This window comes from Nyctereutes procyonoides, unplaced genomic scaffold (assembly GCF_905146905.1).
Source record: "Nyctereutes procyonoides isolate TBG_1078 unplaced genomic scaffold, NYPRO_anot_genome, whole genome shotgun sequence".
Classification (NCBI taxonomy): Eukaryota; Metazoa; Chordata; class Mammalia; order Carnivora; family Canidae; genus Nyctereutes; species Nyctereutes procyonoides.
The window spans coordinates 10862021-10884721 of NW_026575155.1; the positions used below are offsets into that span (position 1 = coordinate 10862021).

The 22701-nt window shown below is 39.5% G+C and overlaps 1 protein-coding gene and 1 pseudogene across 5 annotated transcripts in view; one reads left to right on the forward strand and one right to left on the reverse strand.

Annotated features, from left to right (window-relative positions):
• The window catches only part of DYRK1A (dual specificity tyrosine phosphorylation regulated kinase 1A), a 148603-nt gene extending 126561 nt beyond the window's left edge, over positions 1-22042 (forward strand). For all 5 annotated transcript variants that reach the window (XM_055313398.1, XM_055313395.1, XM_055313396.1 and 2 more), the window contains exons 8-11: positions 1304-1444; positions 12457-12763; positions 13266-13390; positions 18772-22042. In XM_055313398.1, the coding sequence (XP_055169373.1) occupies positions 1304-1444; positions 12457-12763; positions 13266-13390; positions 18772-19392 (1194 nt within the window). In that variant the 3' untranslated portion in view covers positions 19393-22042. The remainder of the gene's footprint in view (positions 1-1303; positions 1445-12456; positions 12764-13265; positions 13391-18771) is intronic.
• On the reverse strand, positions 8362-8890 carry LOC129502035 (40S ribosomal protein S24-like; annotated as a pseudogene).
• Positions 22043-22701: the final 659 nt, after the last annotated feature.

Sequence of the window (22701 nt, forward strand, 5' to 3'; positions counted from 1 at the left end):
ATGACCAGTAGCCTTAATTGGGTATTTGATCTGAATAATTGAGGGTGAATTAAGATTATAGAATTTTAGAGCTACACACTATGTGTAATTATTCTAATTCATGGGTTTTCAGTCTGTGTTCTTAGAAGATGTTTGGAGATCAGAGCCAGTGCCTAGGAGGGCATGGGAGAGTCATACTCTCTGGCAGTCAGAGGAATTGGCCTTTCATTGGTTTAAAACCTTGTGAAGTTTTCATTTTTTAAAGAAAAGTTACGCATTACAGATCTTGATCAGTCCATGCATTTATAAATAAGAGAGAATGGTCAATGAAATTTAATGACTTACTTACACTGGGTGATATAGCTGTTAGTATCGTATCAGAAACCTGTCCCTTCCATCTTGCTAATTCACTCGAATTGTAGGTTGTGAGCCACTCATGGGCAGTAACTGGCACAGTGTGTGTTTGATAATGTTTTGTTATAAAATACAATTATATTCTCTTAAATCACCTGAAACTTCAGTGGCTTCCATTTTATTCATTGTAAAATCCAAGTCCTTTGAGTGGCTCAAAAATCCCCTCACTCCCTCTACCTCCTGCCTCCTCTGTGCAGTGTTGCCTCCCTTACTTTCTCTGCCAGCACACAGCCTTACTCTGTGGTCCCTTGGAAACAGTAGCCACAGGCCCAGACTAACTGAGGCCTTTGCATTAGTTCTTCCCTGTGCCTTAGAGGCCCTTCCCCAGGGGGCATGTGGCTCCTTCCCTCCTGGCCACAGATCTTCGGCTCCTCCGTCTTCTCTGTGATCCTCTAGTACCAGTGGATGTGCCCCCTGTCACTCTCCATCCCTTTTCCTTCCTCCATAGGTCTTAGTTGTCATGGACAAAATATATTTAACTGTGTATTTGTCTATTAGTGATCTCTTCCCCCTATGATACCAACTTTTTGGCAGGGATTTTTATCTGTTTTATTTATTGCTGTGTGTGGTTTCTAGCATGTAGTAGACACTTGTATTTGAGCGAATGAATCTGCGCTTAAAAATATACTTTATTTGGTCCACACTTTATTAAGCCTCTGGGATTTTTTTTTTATGGTTATTTGATTTTATGTGTTTAATTGTCTGCCCTGTCCTGTATGGCATGAGGGGACTGCAGGGCGACAGGGAGTTTCTCTTTTGTTCATGATTGTATGCTCAGTGCCTGGAGGTGTGTCTGACACTCGGGAGGTACTCTGTTTATAATTCAGGAATGAATGGATGGATGGATGAACAGAATTAGGATGTACTACAGTAGAAGTTACAGGCTTTTTAATTTTTATTTTCAATACAGGTAGATCAGATGAATAAAATAGTGGAAGTTCTGAGTATCCCACCTGCTCATATTCTTGACCAAGCACCAAAAGCAAGGAAGTTCTTTGAGAAGTTGCCAGATGGCACTTGGAACTTAAAGAAGACCAAAGATGGAAAACGGGTAAAATAGGGAAACTTTGTTTTTTGAGTCTTTGTTACTTATTTTACGAGAGCTGTCTTTCTTTCTGTAGCTCATCTTGCATCACTTGAAATCCGTGTTTCAGTTAACAGTTTGATTAATAACGGTGTATGCTTCTTTAGATGGTGGGTGTAGTTTGACCTGATGTGTCTGTTTGGACCAGTGTTTGTTTCATGGTCAGAGTTAAGGCTTCATTTTGAAAATTCTGTGTCTGCTTTGTGAGACAGCCAATCAAACCACCATGCCTCATTGCGGCAGTAGAATCAGTCAGTTTGACCTTTTTTCCTCACAGTGTGGGTCTGTGATGAAGTCCCAGTTAACAGTACTGCAGCTGTGAGCAACAGAGGTCATAATTGCAGTAAATCGCCTTTTTTTTTTTTTTTTAAATTTCAGTTGTGGGGGGGGGGAAGGATTTTTGACTTAGGCAATGTGACAAGAATATGTACTGACTTAGAGAGTCATTGGATAGATTCCTGGAGATTCTTATTCTTAGGTCAGTGGCATGGATAGCAGGAATGTCAAATCTCCAAAATGCTCAAAGTGAGGTTTTCAAATCACTAAGTTTGTTGTAGTAATCTTCTTTTAGCTGAGAAGTTTTTTCAGATCCTTAAGTGATGTCAGTTTAACAGAGTAAATGATAGCAATTTTGCATCTTGATTTACTTTTTGTTTTATGTATATGAAAATAATTGTATGTTGTGATCTAGCTTATTTCTAGTATAAAATGAATGTCATATATAAATATCTGATTGTATGTGATATGTATACCAGACACCTTGTGATTCTAGTTTTGCATTCTTAATATTTAGGAGATTTTATTTTTGCTCCAAGTTTTATTTTGCCCTTGCATTTTAGCGATGCTGCCACCAGGTGTCATTTCCAGTGAACTGAAGATGATGGTTGTTTGCTTTAATTCACCTTCATGTAGCTGTGGAGTCTCAACTTTCATTATCGAATGATTTTCTTTAGAATATTTAAAAATATATCTGTAATTAAGGGTTTCCCAGCTGATTTGTAACCTGCATTCTGCTTTATTTATTAAAGTTCCAGGTAATGGAGTATCTGGCAGCTGAATTGTGCCCACTCCCCTTAAGAAAGGGGTGGGTAATGCCATGCAGGCCTCCTGAGTCCTTTTGCCTTTATCCACATCGGTAGCTTCTCAGGTCTGGCCCCTTTCCCCTTCAACCAAAACACAGCCTCCTCGGAATCCTTCTTAGTTTCCCCAGCATTTAAAGTAGCTCCTACCAGTTGATTGGAATTAGGGTGGAGGATATGAAACCTCCTTTATAGTTCTTATCTCTATGCAATACAGGCTGCTACTTTCTCCATTTTGAAGTGGGTTTTTTTTTTCCTTCTGCCTCTTGTTTCTTTTTTCTAAATAAAACATTCATCCCATCCCATTCATATCCCTGTCTTATAAAACCACAGTTAAGCCACTATGGGCTGTAACCTTTCATTTCTCCCAAATTGAGCTATGAGTATTTTATTTCATTTTTTTATTTTTATTTTTTTAAATTTTTTATTGGTGTTCAATTTCCCAACATACGGAATAACACCCAGTGCTCATCCCGTCAAGTGCCCCCCTCAGTGCCCGTCACCCATTCACCCACACCCTCCGCCCTCCTCCCCTTCCACCACCCCTAGTTCGTTTCCCAGAGTTAGGAGTCTTTATGTTCTGTCTCCCTTTCTGATATTTCCCACACATTTCTTCTCCCTTCCCTTATATTCCCTTTCACTATTATTCATATTCCCCAAATGAATGAGAACATACACTGTTTGTCCTTCTCCGATTGACTTACTTCACTCAGCATAATACCCTCCAGTTCCATCCACGTTGAAGCAAATGGTGGGTATTTGTCGTTTCTAATGGCTGAGTAATATTCCATTGTATACATAGACCACATCTCCTTTATCCAGTCATCTTTCGATGGACACCGAGGCTCCTTCCACAGTTTGGCTATTGTGGACATGGCTGCTAGAAACATCGGGGTGCAGGTGTCCCGGCGTTTCACTGCATCTGTAACTTAGGGGTAAATCCCCAGGAGTTCAATTGCTGGGTCATAGGGCAGATCCATTTTTAACTCTTTGAGGAACCTCCACACAGTTTTCCAGAGTGGCTGCACCAGTTCACATTCCCACCAACAGTGTAAGAGGGTTCCCTTTTCTCCGCATCCTCTCCAACATTTGTGGTTTCCTGCCTTGTTAATTTTCCCCATTCTCACTGGTGTGAGGTGGTATCTCATTGTGGTTTTGATTTGTATTTCCCTGATGGCAAGTGATGCAGAGCATTTTCTCATGTGCATGTTGGCCATGTCTATGTCTTCCTCTATGAGATTTCTCTTGAGCTATGAGTATTTTAAAAAATTATACAGGGAGGCATTTCAGAAATGAAAAGAGAAATCTTTTTCCTTTTTAAAATTGAAAGTGAGTATCATAACCTGCATTTAATACATATTAACTATAGGTTTTATGAGATTTCCCTTAGCTGCAATTAGCAACTGACTTAAGAAACTTAATTTTTAAAATATAAAATAACTATTTTGTTTTTGAATAGAAGTAAATTTTGCAACGACAGAAACATCAATCCATAACCAAATGTTTACATTATAAAGGATGCACTAGGGAATTTAAGCTTAAGTATAAATTGAGTTGCATGTGTTCTCATTGGATTTGTGTTTATTTTCTCAGTGATTTTATTTTACTTTTAATTTCTCAACGTGTGTTTCAAGAGCCCATTTTAGCTTCTTGGTAATGAAATCTATATCTATTATATGTGTTTTTTTTTGTAGTGAGGGAGGTGGATGAAGAATTAAGGTTCTGTTTTGTTAAAGTACAATTTTTGTACAACATAGGCATACCTTAAGTGTTTGTTTTGTTTTAATCTTACGTACAGCAATGTAAATACTACCTAGAACAAGATACGGAATATTCCCCCCACCCTAAAAGTCCTGTTGTGACTCTTTTGTCATCCCATCCCACCTCCCCTATTACCATAGGTTAGTTTTGCCTATTCATAGGCAAAATTCATATAAATGTAATCCTATAGTACATTTAAATACATGTAAATACTACCTAGAACAAGATACGGAATATTCCCCCCACCCTAAAAGTCCTGTTGTGACTCTTTTGTCATCCCATCCCACCTCCCCTATTACCATAGGTTAGTTTTGCCTATTCATAGGCAAAATTCATATAAATGTAATCCTATAGTACATTTCTTCACTTAACAAACATTGTTTTTGGAAATTCATCCCTGTTAGGTGTTTCAAAAGTTATTTTGTTTTTTCATAACATTCTACTGAATGAAAATAGTGCAGTTTATTTATATTAGTTGATCAGTGGACATTGAGTTGTTTCTGATTTGGACCTATTATGAATAAGGGTAGTGGGTACTGTATAAATCTTTTGTGCACATGTGTTTTCATTTCTTTGGGGTCATTACCTAGAGGTAGAGTTGCCAGATCATAGGATATATGTGTGTTTACCTTCATGAGAAAATACAGTTCTCTAAATTTTCATCATTCTACATCCCTACAATGTATGAGGAGGGTTCCAGTTGTAGGACATCCTCACTGTTTGATATGGTTGGTCTTTTTGAAATTAGCCATAATGGATTTGTATAGTCATTATACTTCTATTTCTCTATGATTAATAATATGTGCATATTGACCATTCATATTTTTTTTGGTGATATCTTTCTAGTCTTTTACTCATTTATTATTGAGTTTAATTATTGAGATATAGGAGTTTTGTACATATAATGGATATAAGTCCTTTGTCACATGTGTCAGTATTTTTTCCTAGACTATGGTTTACCTATTTCTTCTTTTAGTGATATCTTTTCATGAGGGGGAAAATATAATGTCAATGAAATTAAATTTATCAACTGTATTTTATGAATAGTAGTTGTTTTTGTATCCTAAGACATCTTTGCTTCCCTCAAGTTTGTGAGGGTATTCTGTGCTTTCTTTAAAAGATTTTTTGATCCTAGTTTTTATGGTTAGAGTTCTGTGGTTCATCTTGAATTAAGTCCTGAATATGGAATGAGGTGTAGGAGTGGATGTTCACATTTCCAGATGCTTACCTAAGGATTTGCAGCATCATTTGTTGGGCTGTTTCCTTTCCCTATTGATCTGGGAGCTTTTGTCCAAAGCAAATTTCTCTTTTATGTGTGGGTCTATATTTGCACCCTATTTTGTTGCTTTGGTTTATCAGCCCTGAACCAGTACCACAGTGCCAATTTTGTAGCTGTATGGTGAGTCTTTCACATTCAAGTAGTGTAAATCCATCAGCTCTTTTTTTGTTTCAGTTTTTTTTTTTTTTTCTATTCTCCAGGTCCTTTTTATTTACCTACAAATTTTAGAATCCGCTTATAAATTTGTACCCAAAATCTTGCTGGAATTTCTATTTCGCTTGCATTTGAGATTCGATGCGGGAGAATGGACATTTTAACAGTATTGGTTTTCCAGTCTGTGAACCAGGTTTTCTCCATTTAGTCTTTAATTTTTTTCAGTGGTATTTTGTAGTGTTTTGTACAGAAGTCTCAGGCATATTTTGTTAATTTTTTATTTTTTGATGCTATTTAGGTATCGTGTTTAAAGTATCATTTTCTAATTTCTCATTGCAGATATGTGGAAATAGAACTGAGTTTTATTTCTCTTTATGTTAACTCTGTATCCTAAGACGTTGCTAAATTTACCTATTCTAGATTTTTGTTTTTAGATTCTGTAGGGCTTTCTATTTAATTATATCCTCCGCAAATGAACAGTTTTATTCTTTCAATCTATATGCTTTGTTTGTTGTTTTTTTATACTGGCTGGAGCCTCTGTATGTTGAGTAGTCATGGTGAGACCAGACATCTTCCCATTTTCTCAATCCTGTGGGAAAAGCATACATTTATTCAATATTTTTAAATATGGTGCTATATTTCTTGTAGCTCTCTATGAGTTGAAGGAGTAGTTTCTGTGTTTTTAGAGACTTGTGTTGCTTGTTTGTTTTTCTAAATCATGAGTGGGTTTCGAAAGTTGTCACATGCTTTCTGCACCTATAGAGATGATCATATGGTTTTTCTCTTGTTATGTAGTAAAATATATGAACTTTCAGAATATTGAGCTCAACCTATGATAAGCCATACTTGGCCTCAATTGATAAACTATCTTCTCTTGTATTAGTGGGTTCAGTTTGTTAGTCTGTATTGGTAGGAATTTTGTCATTAAATGGATATTTGTCTAAAATTTTATATATAATACCTTCATTGGGTATTGATCTCAGGATTATGCTGATCTCATAAAACTTTTGGAAAGTATTCTTTCTTGATTTTTCTGAAAGAATTTGTATAAGATTGTCATTTCTTTTGTAAATGTTTAATAGAGTTCATCTATGAAGCTGTAATGAGTTGGGGGTGTTTGATAGAAAGTTATTAATTGTAGCTCATGTATTTTTTTTATAAATATGTGACTATTCAGATTTGCTTTTTGAGTCAATTTTGGTAGGTATGTATTTCAAGAAACTTGTCTTTATCTAAGTTGTTGGCTTTGTTAGCATAGAATTACCCATAATATTTCATTATTATCTGTGTAATTTCTAGAGGATCTACAGTGGTAGTGTCTCTTTTGCTCCTAATGTTGGTCATTCTGTTTTCTCCTTTTTTCCCTCTATTGCTAGTGGTTTGGCAAACTTACTGATCTTTCCAAACAACCAGTTTTTTGTTTCGTTTTTACTGTTGTTTACAGTCTTGTTTCTATTTCATTGATTCTTCTCTTTATTATTTCTTCTTCTCCTTGCTTTAGGTTAAATTTGCTTTTTCTAGTTTCTGAAGGTAGAAGCTTAGATCATTTATTTAAAACTTTTTTCTCATTGCATTTAATGTCATAAATTTCCCTCTAATCACTGTTTTAGCTGCATGTAGCAACTTTTGATCTGTTTTAACTCTCAATGATTTTAAAACATTTCTAATTTCCCTTGAGATTTTTTTTGTTGCTTCATTGTTATTTAGAATGTTATATAATTTCAAAATATTTGAGGATTTTCCAGATAATCTTATTGTTAACTGATCTCTAATACAGTAGCATCATGGTAAAAAAAAACATTATTTTACTCCTTTAAATTCATTCACATTTATTTTATAATATAGCAGGTAATCTCTCAGGAATGTTCTGTGTGCACCTGCAAGGAATTGTATTTTATTCATTTATTTGGTGTAGGGTCTACAAATGTCAGTATAGGTCAGGTTGTTTGATTTCTTCTTTTTTCTTTTCTTTTCTTTCTTTCTTTCTTTCTTTCTTTCTTTCTTTCTTTCTTTCTTTCTTTCTTTCCTTCCTTCCTTCCTTCCTTCCTTCCTTCCTTCTTTCTTTTTTTCTTTTCTTTTCTTTTCTTTTTGATATCTTTTACATCCTTTGTCTCTCTGTGACAGAGAGGAATGTTAATCTTTAGTGATAATTCTGGATTTTTCTTACTCTCCCTTTAGTTGCTTTATGTGTTTTGAAGCTCTCTTTGTAGGTGTACCCATTGTTGTACCCTTGGGTAGGTGTACCCAAGTGTTGTTGTGACTTTGTGATAAACTCACTTTTTTATTATGGTGAAATGTCCCTCTTTATCTCTGGTAATATTTTTATCTTGAAGTCTGATTTGTCCAATATTACTGTATCTGTACCAACTTTCTTATTCACATTCTCATAGTCTATATTTTTCCTCCCCTTTAACTTCAAGTCTGGCTATACTTTTGCATATGAAGTATGACTCTTGTGTGCAACATAAATTGGTCATGTCTTTTAATCCAGTTAGTCTCTTTCTTTCATGATGCATTTTGAACCTATTTAATTATTCATTAAAAAGCCTAGAGTTTAGGTTTTTTTTATTTATTTTTTTAGCGTTCTTAGTTTATTAATCCTCATGAAAAATCTGCACAATCACCACAGATAAAGCCACTGCAGAATCTTTACTCCTTCTGTTGTCCAATCTCCAGCTCACTTTTTGCCAGCACCAACGTTGGCTGTTGCAGTCCCCCCCTGACTTTCTTCATTCTGTCTTTGAATTCTTTGCGCTGTTTTCTTGAAGTCTTTTTCTTCTCATACAGGCCATGTCTTGCAAATCTATGTTTGGGTTCATTTTTCTTTGCATAATCCAAGGAATCATAAGTCATGCCAAAGCCGGTTGTCTTGCCACCACCAAAATGGGTTCTGAATCCAAATACAAATACGACATCTGGTGTGGTCTTGTACATTTTGGCTAGTTTTTCCCGAATTTCTGTCTTAGGTACTGTTGCCTTCCTGGGGTGAAGAACATCAATGACCATCTGTTTCCGCTCTAGCAGTTGGTTGGTCATGAACTTCCTGCTCCGGATAGTTACTGTATCGTTCATGATGGCAGCCACAGAGTTTAAGTTTTAAACTGTTGTCTTATTTGTACTCTGTTTGTCTTACCTCCTTTCCTCCCATTCCTTCTTTCCTGTCTTCTTTTGGGTTCATGGAATACTTTGTATATTTTATTTCCTCTATTGACTTTTTAGCTATTACTCTATAATTTTTATTTTTTAATTTTTTAAAAAAGATTTGTTTGTTTATTTATTTGAATGGGAGAGGGAGCATGAGCAAGGGAGAAAGGGGAAAAGCAGACTCCCCACTGAGCAGGGAGCCTGACATGCCTGACATGGAGCTTGATCCCAGGACCCCAGGATCATAACCTGAGCCAAAGGCAGATGCTTAACTGACTCAGCCACCTTGGCGCCCCTGTGTGTAATTTTAGTGTTATATGCATCTTTAACTGATCACTTGGCATTCATCTAATATCACTTGATAAACCATGTAATTGTGTGCTTTTGCCTAACTCTACACCTCCTATGCACTTGCCATCATATGTCACTTTTGCGTGTGTTACAGCCCTTACAACAAACAACTGGACTGCTTTAAATAAAAAATGACTTTTAAAGACATTTTAAAACACAAAAAGTAAAGATAATAAGATGATCTCTTCTGTTCACCTGTGAAGTTCTTGATACCTTTTTGCAGTTCCTGGCTTCCAACTGGTATTATTTTTCCTTCAGAACACAACTTTCTCTAACTTTTTGATTTTACAGTGACTAACTTTTGGTGGTGATTTCTTTCAGCAGTTATTTATCTGAAAATATCTTTACCTTCTTAAGGAAGATATGGAAATTTCCATGGATACAGAATTCTAGGTTGACATTTGAGCAAAAGAAAAAAAGATAATATGACATTGTTTAAAGATGTTAATGACATTGTTTTTGGTATTCCGTTGTTTCTGCAGAGAAGCCAGTAGTTTTTCTAAGCATTCTGTATGTAATGTTTTTCCCTCTCCAGCTGATTTTGATGTTCTCTTTATTTTCAGTTCTTCAATAAGTCGACTCTTGTGTCCCTGGGTTTAGTTTTCTTCATATGTATTTTCCTTAGAATATGCTGAGTTCTTGGGTCAGTGGGTTGATCTCTTTCATCAGTTTTTGAATATCCTCAGACGTTATCTTTTAAAATATTCTGTTTCTGTCATCTTCTATAAATCTCTACTTAAATGTATGTTATGGTGCACAACATTATCTCCAAGGTCTCTGGTTTATTCATCATCCTGTTTTCTTTTTGTGTTTCAGTTCGTATAGTTTCTTTACTCTGACTTTTGATTCACTGAGTTTTTTCTTCTGCTGAGCCCAGTCTTAGGTTACAATTATTAAGTGAATTCTTTATTTCCGATATTGCGTATTTTAGTTCTAACATTTCCACTTTTCTTTATGTATGTATGTATAGAGAAAACACGTGGGGGTGCAGGCAGAGGGAGGGAGAATCTTTTTTTAAAAAAAAAATTTTATTTATTTATGATAGTTACACACAGAGAGAGAGAGAGAGAGAGAGGCAGAGACATAGGCAGAGGGAGAAGCAGGCTCCATGCACCGGGAGCCCGATGTGGGATTCGATCCCGGGTCTCCAGGATCGCGCCCTGGGCCAAAGGCAGGCGCCAAACCGCTGCGCCACCCAGGGATCCTGGGAGGGAGAATCTTAAGCATGCTCCACGTTGGGTGCAGAGCCCAACATGGGCTAGGTCTCAGGACCCTGGGATCATGACCTCAGCCATAACCAAGACTCGCGTGCTCAACCTGCTGTTCCACCTAGGAACCCCTCTTCTCTCTCTCTTTTTTTTTTTTTAAATATAGTTTTCATTTTGTCTCCTGAAATCCCCCTTCTATTCAAACATGTCCACCTTTTTGAACTAACTTTTTTAACCTATTTGTCCTAGTTATTAATAATGCCTGTCTGCCAGTTTCAAAATCTGGGTCATTTATTTACGTGAGTCTTCTAATTTTTTTACTTGATTATGGACCCATCTTTTAAAAATTTCTTGGGTCTGTAATTTTTTTAAGTGTATGCCAGACTTTATATTTAAGAATAGTTGAGACGGAAGTAAATCTTACTTCCCTCCAGAAAGAGACTCACCTCTCCTTCTGTCTGGCAGTAGTATGGGACTGAGTCAGTCTCCTTTGTAGTTAAGCTGAATCTGGACTTGGCTTTGTTTGTCTGCTCAACTTAGATTCTGCTCTTCACTGTCTTCATAGGTTTTAAGCAGTGTGTGTGGAGACCTGAGCGCTCTGGATGCCTTATTGCTCAGCTAATAGCCTGTTCCTGTCTGTGCCTCAGGCTGTCTCTCCCCGTCCGGTGCTCTGTCTCCAGTCTTGCAGGGCCGTGGGGCCTCCCGTCTGGGCTGTGTCTGTCTCCCACCCCCCCACCCCCCCACCCCCGCCTTGTGTCCATGCACACCACCACAAATCGGTTCAGAGTTGGGTTGGATTCTTCTTACCCAGACCTCTGTCACTTGTTTCTCCTCCCACCTTACATCTCTTCTTTCCCAAGAAGGGCTTCTCATTTTCCGGGATTTAGTTAGTTCTGGTTCATTTGGTCCATGATACTCTTAATGGTTTTTTTTTTAAATTTTATTTAGTTATGATAGTCACAGAGAGAGAGAGAGAGAGGCAGAGACACAGGCAGAGGGAGAAGCAGGCTCCATGCACCAGAAGCCCGACGTGGGATTCGATCCTGGGTCTCCAGGATCGCGCCCTGGGCCAAAGGCAGGCGCCAAACCGCTGCGCCACCCAGGGATCCCTCTTAATGGGTTTTTTAAATGAAATGATTTTGTGGCCTACCTGCCTGGCTTGTTCTTGCTTTTAGAGTGAGAGCAATGGTATCTTGAAAATGTTTCCATTTGTCACTAAATAAGGATTTTAAGGGTTATACTATCATCTGTTTAAAAATGAATTTTCTGAAAGTCTCAACACATGTTATATCTCCATATTCTAAAAGGAGGCATAATTTGTTTTCAGTTTATCTAAATATGAGTGGCAGGGGGCACCTCCCTGACTTACAGGAGCACTCGACTCTTGATCTTGGGATTGTGAGTTTAAGCCCCACATTGGATGTAGAGATTACTTAAGTACATAATAATTTTTAAAAATGAGTGGGCAGGGTTAAATCAGTGGATCTTAACTTGGAGCCTACTTGGAGTGATTACCACCATCTCGGAGAGCCACCATTATGAAAGAAAGTGCACCCACGGTCGCTGGTGCATCAGGCAGAAAAGCGGCTCACAACCATTTGGCCAGAGCAGTAGTCAGCACATCTCCTTTATAAAGAACCAGATAGTAAAAGGTTTAGGCTTTGTAGGCTTCCATTGCATCTTACTTGGTTTTCTTTGTTTTTATAACCTCCAAAAGTATAAAAACCATTTATGGCTGAGGCTGTACAAAACACCCCTAAGCCAAGCCATTGTTTGCTGAGGCCTGGGCAACATCTTTAAAGTCATTTTTGGTCTCAAAATTATTTTGAATTTCTCTAACTACAAGTGCGCTTGCAGTAATATGTGAAAATACAGAGGATCTAACTAGAGAGCGGTCTCTTAAATAAGGGTCTCTATATTATAGATTTGAGCATATTTAAAGTTATGTTGGCCTTTACATATTCCATCAAATTTAGAGAAGCCTTTTATCTTTCTTTTCTTTAGGAGTATAAACCACCAGGAACTCGTAAACTTCATAATATTCTCGGAGTAGAAACAGGAGGACCTGGTGGGCGTCGTGCTGGGGAATCGGGTCATACTGTAGCTGACTACTTGAAGTTCAAAGACCTCATTTTAAGGATGCTTGATTATGACCCCAAAACTCGAATTCAACCTTACTATGCCCTGCAGCACAGTTTTTTCAAGAAAACAGCTGACGAAGGCACCAATACAAGTAATAGTGTGTCCACCAGCCCCGCAATGGAGCAGTCACAGTCCTCGGGCACCACCTCGAGTACATCTTCAAGCTCAGGTCAGTTCTGCTAACTCTACGTCCGCTTGGAAGTCTCGACTGTTTTCTTTACGAAGGGGGTTGGGGCAGTTATTGTAAAGTCTTTTAAAAATTCGTTGATCGGGATAGGGAGGAATTACTTTACCTAAATCTACTCTCTGTACTTAGTAAAAAATTCACTGCCCCAAAGGTCCAATACTTAACTATGAGTAATAAATTGTGCTGGGCAGTGGGAACCAAAACTCTTGATTAACCCAAAATTTTAATTGCTTTGTAAATAGAAATACTTTGTTCACATGCTTGAATTTTCCCCTAATTCAACCAAAACCAAACGATCGTGTATCAGCTTCGTGGCTGATGTGAAAGAACTTAGAGGATTGGATAATTTTCTGATACACTTTCAGGTTAATAGAGCTTTTTGTGTGTGTGATGTACTTTCAGTTTTAGTGTTCCAGTCCTAGAATCTATACTTGAGCATAATTAACTTCAAACTTACAAGTTGTACTGTGTTATGATCCTGAAGGTGGATCGTCGGGGACGAGCAACAGCGGGAGAGCCAGGTCGGATCCAACGCACCAACATCGGCACAGCGGCGGGCACTTCACAGCTGCCGTCCAGGCCATGGACTGTGAGACCCACAGCCCCCAGGTGAGCTTGCTCGCCGCTCCCCTGTTATCCGTCCCCTGCCGTGGCCAGACAGCACAGTGGTGGGTGGTTGTGCCATTTCCCCCAGAGGCTCATGGAAGCTTCCTCACAGGGAATTCTCACCTGTTTGTGACTAAAGAAACATATCTGCAATTTTCTCCTTCGTTATTTAGAAATAGCTAACATTTCTTGGGTGTGTCCCAGCCACTGTTCCAGTTGTTTTTCCCCAGCAGCTTTTTGAGCCTTACACTGTTCGAGTTTTTCTTTTACTTTGGGAACTGCACTTGATGGGTTAAATCACTTTTCCTGGCTTGTGATCTTGATTACTGTGCTCTGGCTGCTTCCATGATCTTTCATCACTAATGGTCCTTGATTCAGAGTCAGTATGTGGCTTGAGTTTAACCTCCCTGTTGGTTTGGGTTTGGGATTTTTATTGTTTTTATTGTTGTCTTTCTGTTTTTGAGGGTTTTTTGTTTGTTCCTTTGTTTTCTAAATTTGTTAAAGAAGAGGATGTAATTGAGTAATTTTTTTTTTTAAATGGGGTGAAACAGATGGTGGTCGTAAAAATATTTATTAAATACTCTGTTAAGTATAAGTGAGTTGATACTAGGTATTACATTATGGTGTTTTATAATGAGAGGCCAGTCAGTGTATTACTTGATGAGTGAGGTAAAACCGAGGTTGCTGACTGTCATCCCCCATTCTTGTGGCTGGGGCTCCTGAATGCTGCAGGAGAAAACCACTCTTGGTACCACTGTTAATTAGTATTCCCCTGCGCCCTCCCAGCAGGCTTCCCATTCCTCATCACCTCTTGTCTTTCTCGATCTCTTTAATCGTTGTTTCAGTTGCTGCTTCTACTCTTTGGAGAAACCGTTGACCTCCTCTTCTCTGCCCTTGCTCCTTGCTGCATGAGGAGAGTCTTCAGTCAGAAGCACCTCATCCAGCCTACGTGTGTGCTTGTTCACCTCTCTGAGCTTTTCTCTCCTCAGAAGCAGAGTCTTCCTTCCTGGCCAAGGCCAGGCCACCCCCTGCCTCATGTTTGCTCCTCCTACTTGCTCAGCCTCTGGCTCCTACGGCTTACAGCTTCTCTTCTTCTGCTTGATTTTTCTTCCTGTCAGCATGTGGTCCTCCCCAAGTCTCTCCCACCTGGAGCTGAACCTTTCCCTGGCCTATATCTGTCTGGCCCTACATTCTGCTAGTTGGTTGGGGCAGGCTAGTTGTGGGGGCTCTGTTCTACCCCCGAGGAACTCTTTGGTCTGCTCCAGCCGGGCTGCCTACAAGCCCAGGATGCCATTCCTGCAGCGTCAGCTGTGATTGCTGCTGAGGAGGCCAGTGGGCATCCAGATGCTTGCCTTTTTTTATTCCTCCCCCACATTTACCGTGTTAGCTCCTCCTTGCCCTCTGAAGTGCTCTCCTCCTTTTTGCCTTGACAGGGTATCTCCTGACTTTCCCCCACTTCTCTGGCCTTTCCTTCTTGTCTCTTCTGGATTCTCTTCTGCCCACCCTTACTGATGACTGCGGTACCATATTTTTCTTTTCTTAAACTTCATTCATTATTCATTCCAAAGAGTGCACACACGTGTGTGCTGAGCAGGGGATGGGCAGAGCGATGGGGAGAGGGACAAGCAGACTCTGCCCAGAGCATGGAGCCTGACACAGGGCTTGATCCCTCGACCCCAAGATTGTGACTAGAGTGGAAACCAACAGTCGGATACAGTAGGATACTCGACTGATGAAAACACCCAGCTGCCCTGACTGCAGTTCCATCCTGATGCAGGTCACTTCTGCAGCTTTGTTTCTCACCCAGACCTCACTCCTGAGCCCAGGACCTTTATTTCTGTTTACTCTAACCATTACTTCTAAAGTCTCTGCAGCAAGGCACTGCAGACGTGTCATGTTAACTATATTTGTACCCATCACACCTCGCCACCCTTGCGGGTTCTTCATCGAGATGGCCCTAGACTCATCTGTTTGTTCCAGCCGTACACTGGGGGCTAGGAGCTTACTTTTGACTTGTCTTTCCCTTACCCCACAGTTGAATCAAATAGTAAATTGTATGGACTCTAAATATCCTAAATATGCTTTTATTCTCTTCACTTCGCCCCATTGCTGCAGCCGTCTCCAGCCTCTCTTACTGTAAAGAATATTCTAACTGGTCCTTGGGCACCTCATTCCATTCAGCAGTCAACGCCAGTGTCTCCTCTACAGGCCCATGAACACACAGTGAAGCTGTCTGATGTGGCCTTTCTGTGCTTTAAACCATGTTTGGTTTTCCTTTGTACTTAAACTTATAAGCGTCTCTGTGACCACCATGGTCTGGCCTCTATTTAGGGTGTTCTTTCTCCTCCTGATTTGCTCTGGTCTTACTGGATTTCTTTCCTTTTCTTTCCTTTTCTTTTTTTCTTTTCTTTTCTCTTCTCTTCTCTTCTCTTCTCTTCTCTTCTCTTCTCTTCTCTTCTCTTCTCTTCTCTTTTCTTTTCTTTCTTTTCTTTCTTTTTTTTTGGAAGACCCCATGTTCTTCCATGTTTCTCACTTGTGCTGTGCTCAGCGGGGCGCACTTTTCTCTTTGCTGTAGTCACTACCATTTATACTTCAGATCTTCACTTAAATACCAAATTCTTTAGAATGACCTTTCTTCTGCTCTCCAGATACATGAAATACTGCAAAAACATAAGCCTGGGCCAGGAGTAACCTGAGACGCTTGTGTACCTCCCACCTGTATTTAGCAGAAGTCATTATTTTTCCTTATTGCCTTATAAGCCCTTTTTAATTTAATTTTTGAATAGATGATATGTGGTTAAAAAAAATAAGTAAATGTAAAAGGGGATTCAAGACTTCCCTTCCATATCCTCTGGCCACCCACTTTCTAATCTAATATTACTGGTTTTTTGTATCCTTTTTGTGCTGTTTTATGTATATCCGCATATAGATATATATTCTTAATCTTTATATACAAATAGTAGCATGCCATGTATGTGTTCACATCTTGAGGTTTTTTTTTTGTTTGTTTTTTTTTAACACATTTTTCATGTATTTTTAATATATATTTGGAGCTCTTTCTATATCAGTACAGGGAGAACTTTTTCTCCCTTCTTTCTTCTTTCTTCTTTACAGTCATACAGTACTCTACTGTTTAGATATTCCATAAGTCATTTCCCCAGGCCCCTGTTAATGGACAGTTAGTTAATTTCAAGTCTTTTTTACTATTACAGATGCTGCTGGAATGCCACACACATACCACTCACACACAGGCAATGTAACTGTGATAGAAACCCCTTGATGTGAAATCACGGGTCGGAGAGTGATGTGAACTGTGATTTTTATAGCCGCTGCCAAATTACTCTCCATTTAGTTTTGCCAGCAAAGCCTTCCACTAACAAGACTTTGGAGAAACAGTTGGTGTGATCCCCTTTGATCAATCTGAAATGAAAACTGGTATTGGGCAGAGGATATTTTTATTTTGCTTATTTCTTTTTATACATGAATTTGAGTAGCTTCATAGTTTAAGAACCATTAGTATTTTCTGAGAACTTTCTGCCTATTTTTCTACTGGATTGTTTGCAGTGATGTTTCCTGAAGTTTGGTTCTTAGACTACCCCTGTTGAGTAAATACTTAATGATTTATGTTAGCTCCTGGTAAAAACGACATAGGCTTTGCCTTCTTTAAGCTTATATGCCACAGTAAATAAACACAATGAATCAAAACAATAAAAATGAATCAAAACAACACAAGACAGGATAATGTGATATGGAATGGCTGTTTGTTGGGTGGGATGTATTATGATTTGAGTAGGCCAAATGGGTAACAGATCCCCCAAATATGGTAGCTTAAAGAGCACTGAGTCTCTTTCTCTTCCTTCCTTCCTTCCTTCCTTCCTTCCTTCCTTCCTTCCTTCCTTCCTTCCTCCCTCCCTCCCTCCCTCCCTCCCTCCCTCCCTCCCTCCCTCCCTTGATTTTATTTATTCATGATAGACACACACACACACAGAGAGAGAGAGAGAGAGGCAGAGACACAGGCAGAGGGAGAAGCAGGCCCCATGCAGGGAGCCCAACGCAGGACTCGATCCCAGGACTCCAGGTTCATGCCCTGGGCCAAAGGCAGGCGCTGAACCATTGAGCCACCCAGGGATCCCCCTCTTTCTTTTTTATGTAACAGTCCTGGGTGGGTGTTGAGGTTCTCTCCCATGTCCTGGGCTCCTCCATCCCTTAGGGCCTACTTGTCTGCTGCATCCACCAGGCAGGATGTGGGAGGTATTTGGAGTCCAGGTCTGCCAATGACATGGAAATTTTCATTCATGTTCCACTGACTAAAATTTAGTCACGTAGTCATACCTAAGTACAGGGGAGGCTAGGAAATATAGTGCAGCCATAGGCAGCTAGTAGCTTTTGCCATAGGAGTTGGGACAGCATTATCCAGAGTTGTCAGAGAAGACTCGAACTGAAATGAGAAGGAAGCATCCAAGCAGAAATTAAAAATCAAAGCACTTTAGGCAGAAAGGAACAGTAGGCACAAATGCCCTGAGACATTTGAAAGATATTGACTACCAGGTAGAGGAATAGAAGGAAAGGCTGGTGTGATTGGAACCTAGGTAGCAAGAGGAAGGATGGAGGAGGAGAAGCTTGGAGAAATGAACACTGGCCAGATGAGGCATATCGCTGTATGGAGTTTGGATTACTTTGTTTTTCTAAAGAGCATGGAGAGATCATTAAAGGATTTTAAATAGGAAGGTGATTGGATCTGTGTTTTTAAAAAGATTATTCTTCACTATGGAGAATGGATTAGAAAAAGGCACAAGGATGGAAGCTGGGGAGCTGATTTAGGGGGCTACTCTACCAATGCAGGCAAGAGATAGATGGTAGGAGCCCTGGGAGAAGAGGGATGGTGGTGGATGTGGAGGGAGAAGGTCAAATTGGGGCTCTGTTTTGAAGGCCTACTCAGTGGTAGCTGCTGATGGTTTGGAAGGAGGAATTGCTGAGCAGCTGGTGGAAAGGGTGTTCTTACTAAAACAGGAAAGATGGAGAGAGGAGGGGCATTACAGGGGATAAAAAGAATTCATTTTGAACCTGTCGGGAATATTTACTATCTGACCCTTCCCAGAAAAAGTTTGCCGATCCCTGACATAAAGCTCCCAAGGAAAGAAAGTGGTTAGTGAAATATATGAGCCTATTTATGGGTATAGCTTGCTAAAAATTGCAGCTTTCACAGTAAAGTATTTTATTCCTCAAATATATTTGGAATTTTGCATTATAGAGCTAACACATTAAAAGTTTCAAAATCCCCTCTCTCTAATTACCATGAATGCTAGTGTCATAGCTTTTGATTGAGGATGAATAAAAACTTGGAAACAGTGCTTGGAATAAATCCTTGAAAACTCTTCTTACAGGTGCGTCAGCAATTTCCTGCTCCCCTCGGTTGGTCAGGCACGGAAGCTCCTACACAGGTCACTGTTGAAACTCATCCTGTTCAAGAAACCACCTTTCATGTAGCCCCTCAACAGAATGCATTGCATCATCACCATGGAAACAGTTCCCATCACCACCACCACCACCACCACCACCACCACCACCATGGACAACAAGCCTTGGGTAACCGGACCAGGCCAAGGGTCTACAATTCTCCAACGAATAGCTCCTCTACCCAGGATTCTATGGAGGTTGGCCATAGTCACCACTCCATGACATCCCTGTCTTCCTCAACTACTTCTTCCTCTACATCTTCCTCCTCTACTGGTAATCAAGGCAATCAAGCCTACCAGAATCGCCCAGTGGCTGCTAATACCTTGGACTTTGGACAGAATGGAGCTATGGACGTTAATTTAACCGTCTACTCCAATCCCCGCCAAGAGACTGGCATAGCTGGACATCCAACATACCAATTTTCTGCTAATACAGGTCCTACACATTACATGACTGAAGGACATCTGACAATGAGGCAAGGGGCTGATAGAGAAGAGTCCCCCATGACAGGAGTTTGTGTGCAACAGAGTTCTGTAGCTAGCTCGTGACTAAATTGAAACTTGAGTTTGTTTCTTGTGTGTTTTTATAGAAGTGGTGTTTTTTTCCAAAAAACAAAGTGCAAAGCTGCTTGCATCAGAAGGAGATTAACACACTGAACCGCTACAAGAGGGCAAAGCTGACTTTTTTTTTTTTAACTTGAAAAGATTGCAAAGGGACAATGAAGTTTTTAAAAGAGCCATGTCCAAACCCATCGTCATGGATAGCGCAGAGGTGTCCTCTTTTTGCCTCCCCCATTTTAACTTGCCACACCCCAGTCATAGTGGGTTTTTTTGTCTTTCTGTTCCACAAAAGTTAATGTTCAGATGTTGGTCTTGGTCATTTGCCAACTAATTTTAAAATAAAAAGGCACTGCACATAATTTGCATAAAGGGCCCCACGAGGGTGTTTTTTTCTTTTTGTTTTTTCCTTTTTCTCCCCCCCCCCCCTCGTTTGTTTTGTTTTGGGTTGGGGGGTGGGAAATTTGGGTTTTTAAGTCCTCTAAACACACTTGGGCACGGAAAATGCAGTACTGTAAGGAAGAGGGACCTCCAGCTTACACAAAATCACCTTCAGCTGTGTGGAAGGGACGGTTGTATTGGAGTTTGTAAGGCACAGTAAGCATGCTAAGTGGCGGGGATCAGAACTCTCCTGTCTGAACCTACTGAGGAGCAAAGCAGCAATTAACATGGGATCCTGTGGGTCTCCTGTTGTAGAGGCCACAGTAAGATAGTAATGGAACATGACCGGTCTCCTAACCAAGGTGCACTGAGAAGCAATCAACGGGTCAGTCGTGGCCAGTCCTGGGGAGGTCTGAGTGGTGGTCTTTGGGATAACCTTTGGCCTTATGGATTTGGACTCGAAATTAGAAGAGCCTACCATTTCAGATGCAATCACTTTTGGACATGCTTTTGCAGACAGTCCTTAATGCTGAAAACACAGAGAATGGGTAATTCAAGAGGCCTTTCTTTTAAAATAGACTTTTGTGACCCACTAATTGTAAGGTATTGCAAGGTCACTTTGCGTGTGTCATAAAGTTGACTTCCTTATTGGTTGAAGGTCACAGAAGTAGTGGTTTGCTTTGATGGAAATAGCTACAGCTGTGTCCCTTCCTGCTTTTTACTTTTTTTTTTTGCTTTTTTTTTTCTCGGCACGTGGTATCTCCACCATTTCTTCTGCACAAAGATGTCTTCTGTTCATCCTGAACATTTTTAAAAAAATGCAGAATTTTATGTGACTGCTTTTTTGCCTCACAATTATGCTGTGAATTTTACAAAAATTTATTTTCTTTTTTGATAATTTATTGTACCAAAGCTGTTTTTATAGCACATAGATGTCTGTAACCAATAATGTAGCAGTTCTGCACTTTGACACAAGGTGTAACTAGACCATTTTTAAATGTCAGTTGAAAATTATGGCTGTACTATTGCTTAAACAAAACTGGAACTGTTGTTGAATCCATAGCCAATACATCTACAGCAATCTGTGTACTGAGCATAATAGATTGACATCTAATTCAAGATTACAACATCTGTTACATCCTAAGTGTGTTCAGGCTTCTGAAGGTCAAGGGACACTGGATCCAGAAGCTATGGAACCAGCAGCTGATTCTTGTATTCCTGATTAACCTACTTGTAAACTTGAAAGCAAGACCTTGATTGCACCAACAGGTCCAAAATACAAGCACGAGTAAAGCAGAACTCTCATGCATGACCTGAAGCGAACAGGCTGGTGTTTAGCAGGTGCCTAGTTTTGAGATTATGCTGCCTTAATGTAACACAGTCTGGCAGTTGCTAAATTTGTGTTCCCATTTTAAATTGACCAATTTTAGGGCGTTATACTTTTGAGCGGTTGAATTGGGAGAATGAAGATAAGTAATTTATCTGTCCAGGATCAAAAGAAGCCTAGGAAAGAAGCAGTAATCTACCTCTGCCGATAACCCTGTTCAAAACAACTCAGCAGAACACCACATTACTTTTTATTGGTCAATTCCATGTGGCTGACTAGGTCAATTTTTTCTGAACAAAAGCAGGTTTTTATATGTAAACAGTGACAAAAGAAAGGCTTAAAACTATGTGAATGTGAATGGAAACTTGGAAATACCCGTTTTTATAATCCACAAAAATTTTTTGTTGTTAATCAGGAAATCCATATTTATTTTGTAATTAAATGTCAAGCCTGTGGATGATTTTTGAACTTGGTAGTTCATAAAGGTTTACAGTGAATAAAAGGATATCATCTTGAGTAGAGCAATATCAAAAGAAATCAGTAGTTACTGCTGTTTAGGAATGTAAGGGGAAGATATTATATGGGTCAGGTCATTTTTTTCTGTGCTGGTTGCCACATCTTAGCAAGCACCAAAAAAAACAAAAGCAGTTTCTGAACCGCTATTTACATAAAGGAAGTCATAAAGTCCAGTGCTTCTGCATACGGTGTGAGGTTACAGTCCAGTTTTGTGTGCTTTACTACACGGTTTGGTTACAGGACTTCTGTGCATTGTAAAACATAAACAGCATGGAAAAGGTTAAATACCTGTGTGCAGATTGTAAGATCTGGTCCGGACTTGCTGTGTATATTGTAACGTTAAATGAAAAAGAACCCCCCTTTGTATCATAGTCATGCGGTCTTATGTATGATAAACAGTTGAATAATTTGTCCTCAGACTCTTTACTATGCTTTTTTAAAATTAAGAAAAATGTAAACATAGTAAAAATCTTCCTATGCAATTAACCTGGTCCAGGTAATGGTCTGGTAGGTATTGAGCGTAAGTTTGGTCAAACGTGTGAAAAGGAAAATGGTATTGACGTTGACCTCAGCAGCGTCCCAGATCTCGGGATAGAAAAATTGGAGGTTTTGATTTTGATCACTTTGATTTTTAAGACGGAGTCTCTCTTATGAATGATTAACTATATTCAGTTTCCCTCCGAGACTCAGGGCTAATAGTTTGTAGTGTTTAGAATGGCTGTGAGGGTTCAGTGATTCCTCTATGAGGCTCTGGCCTGCTGGTAAGCAAGAGGAAATACATGTCATCTCATTCCTCCTCCTCTTCCAGATCCGTGTCCAGGGGTAAATCAGGGACTTTCTCTGGCAGAGTCTGTAACTCTTGCCACAGTGCATTCATGTCTGACCTAAAGCCTTCTCTTTTTCATGAACTAATCTGTAAGTACATAGTAAGGTAGGCCTATATCAAGAAGGCCAAAAACTTAAAAAGTTAAATGTGGTTCTGTAGCATGCAGGTTGGCCATACAGAATTAGACTCAATGTATAAGAAAGAAAAACTTGCTTTAGTTTTTTTCATAGGGTCTGAGCATTTTCCTTAG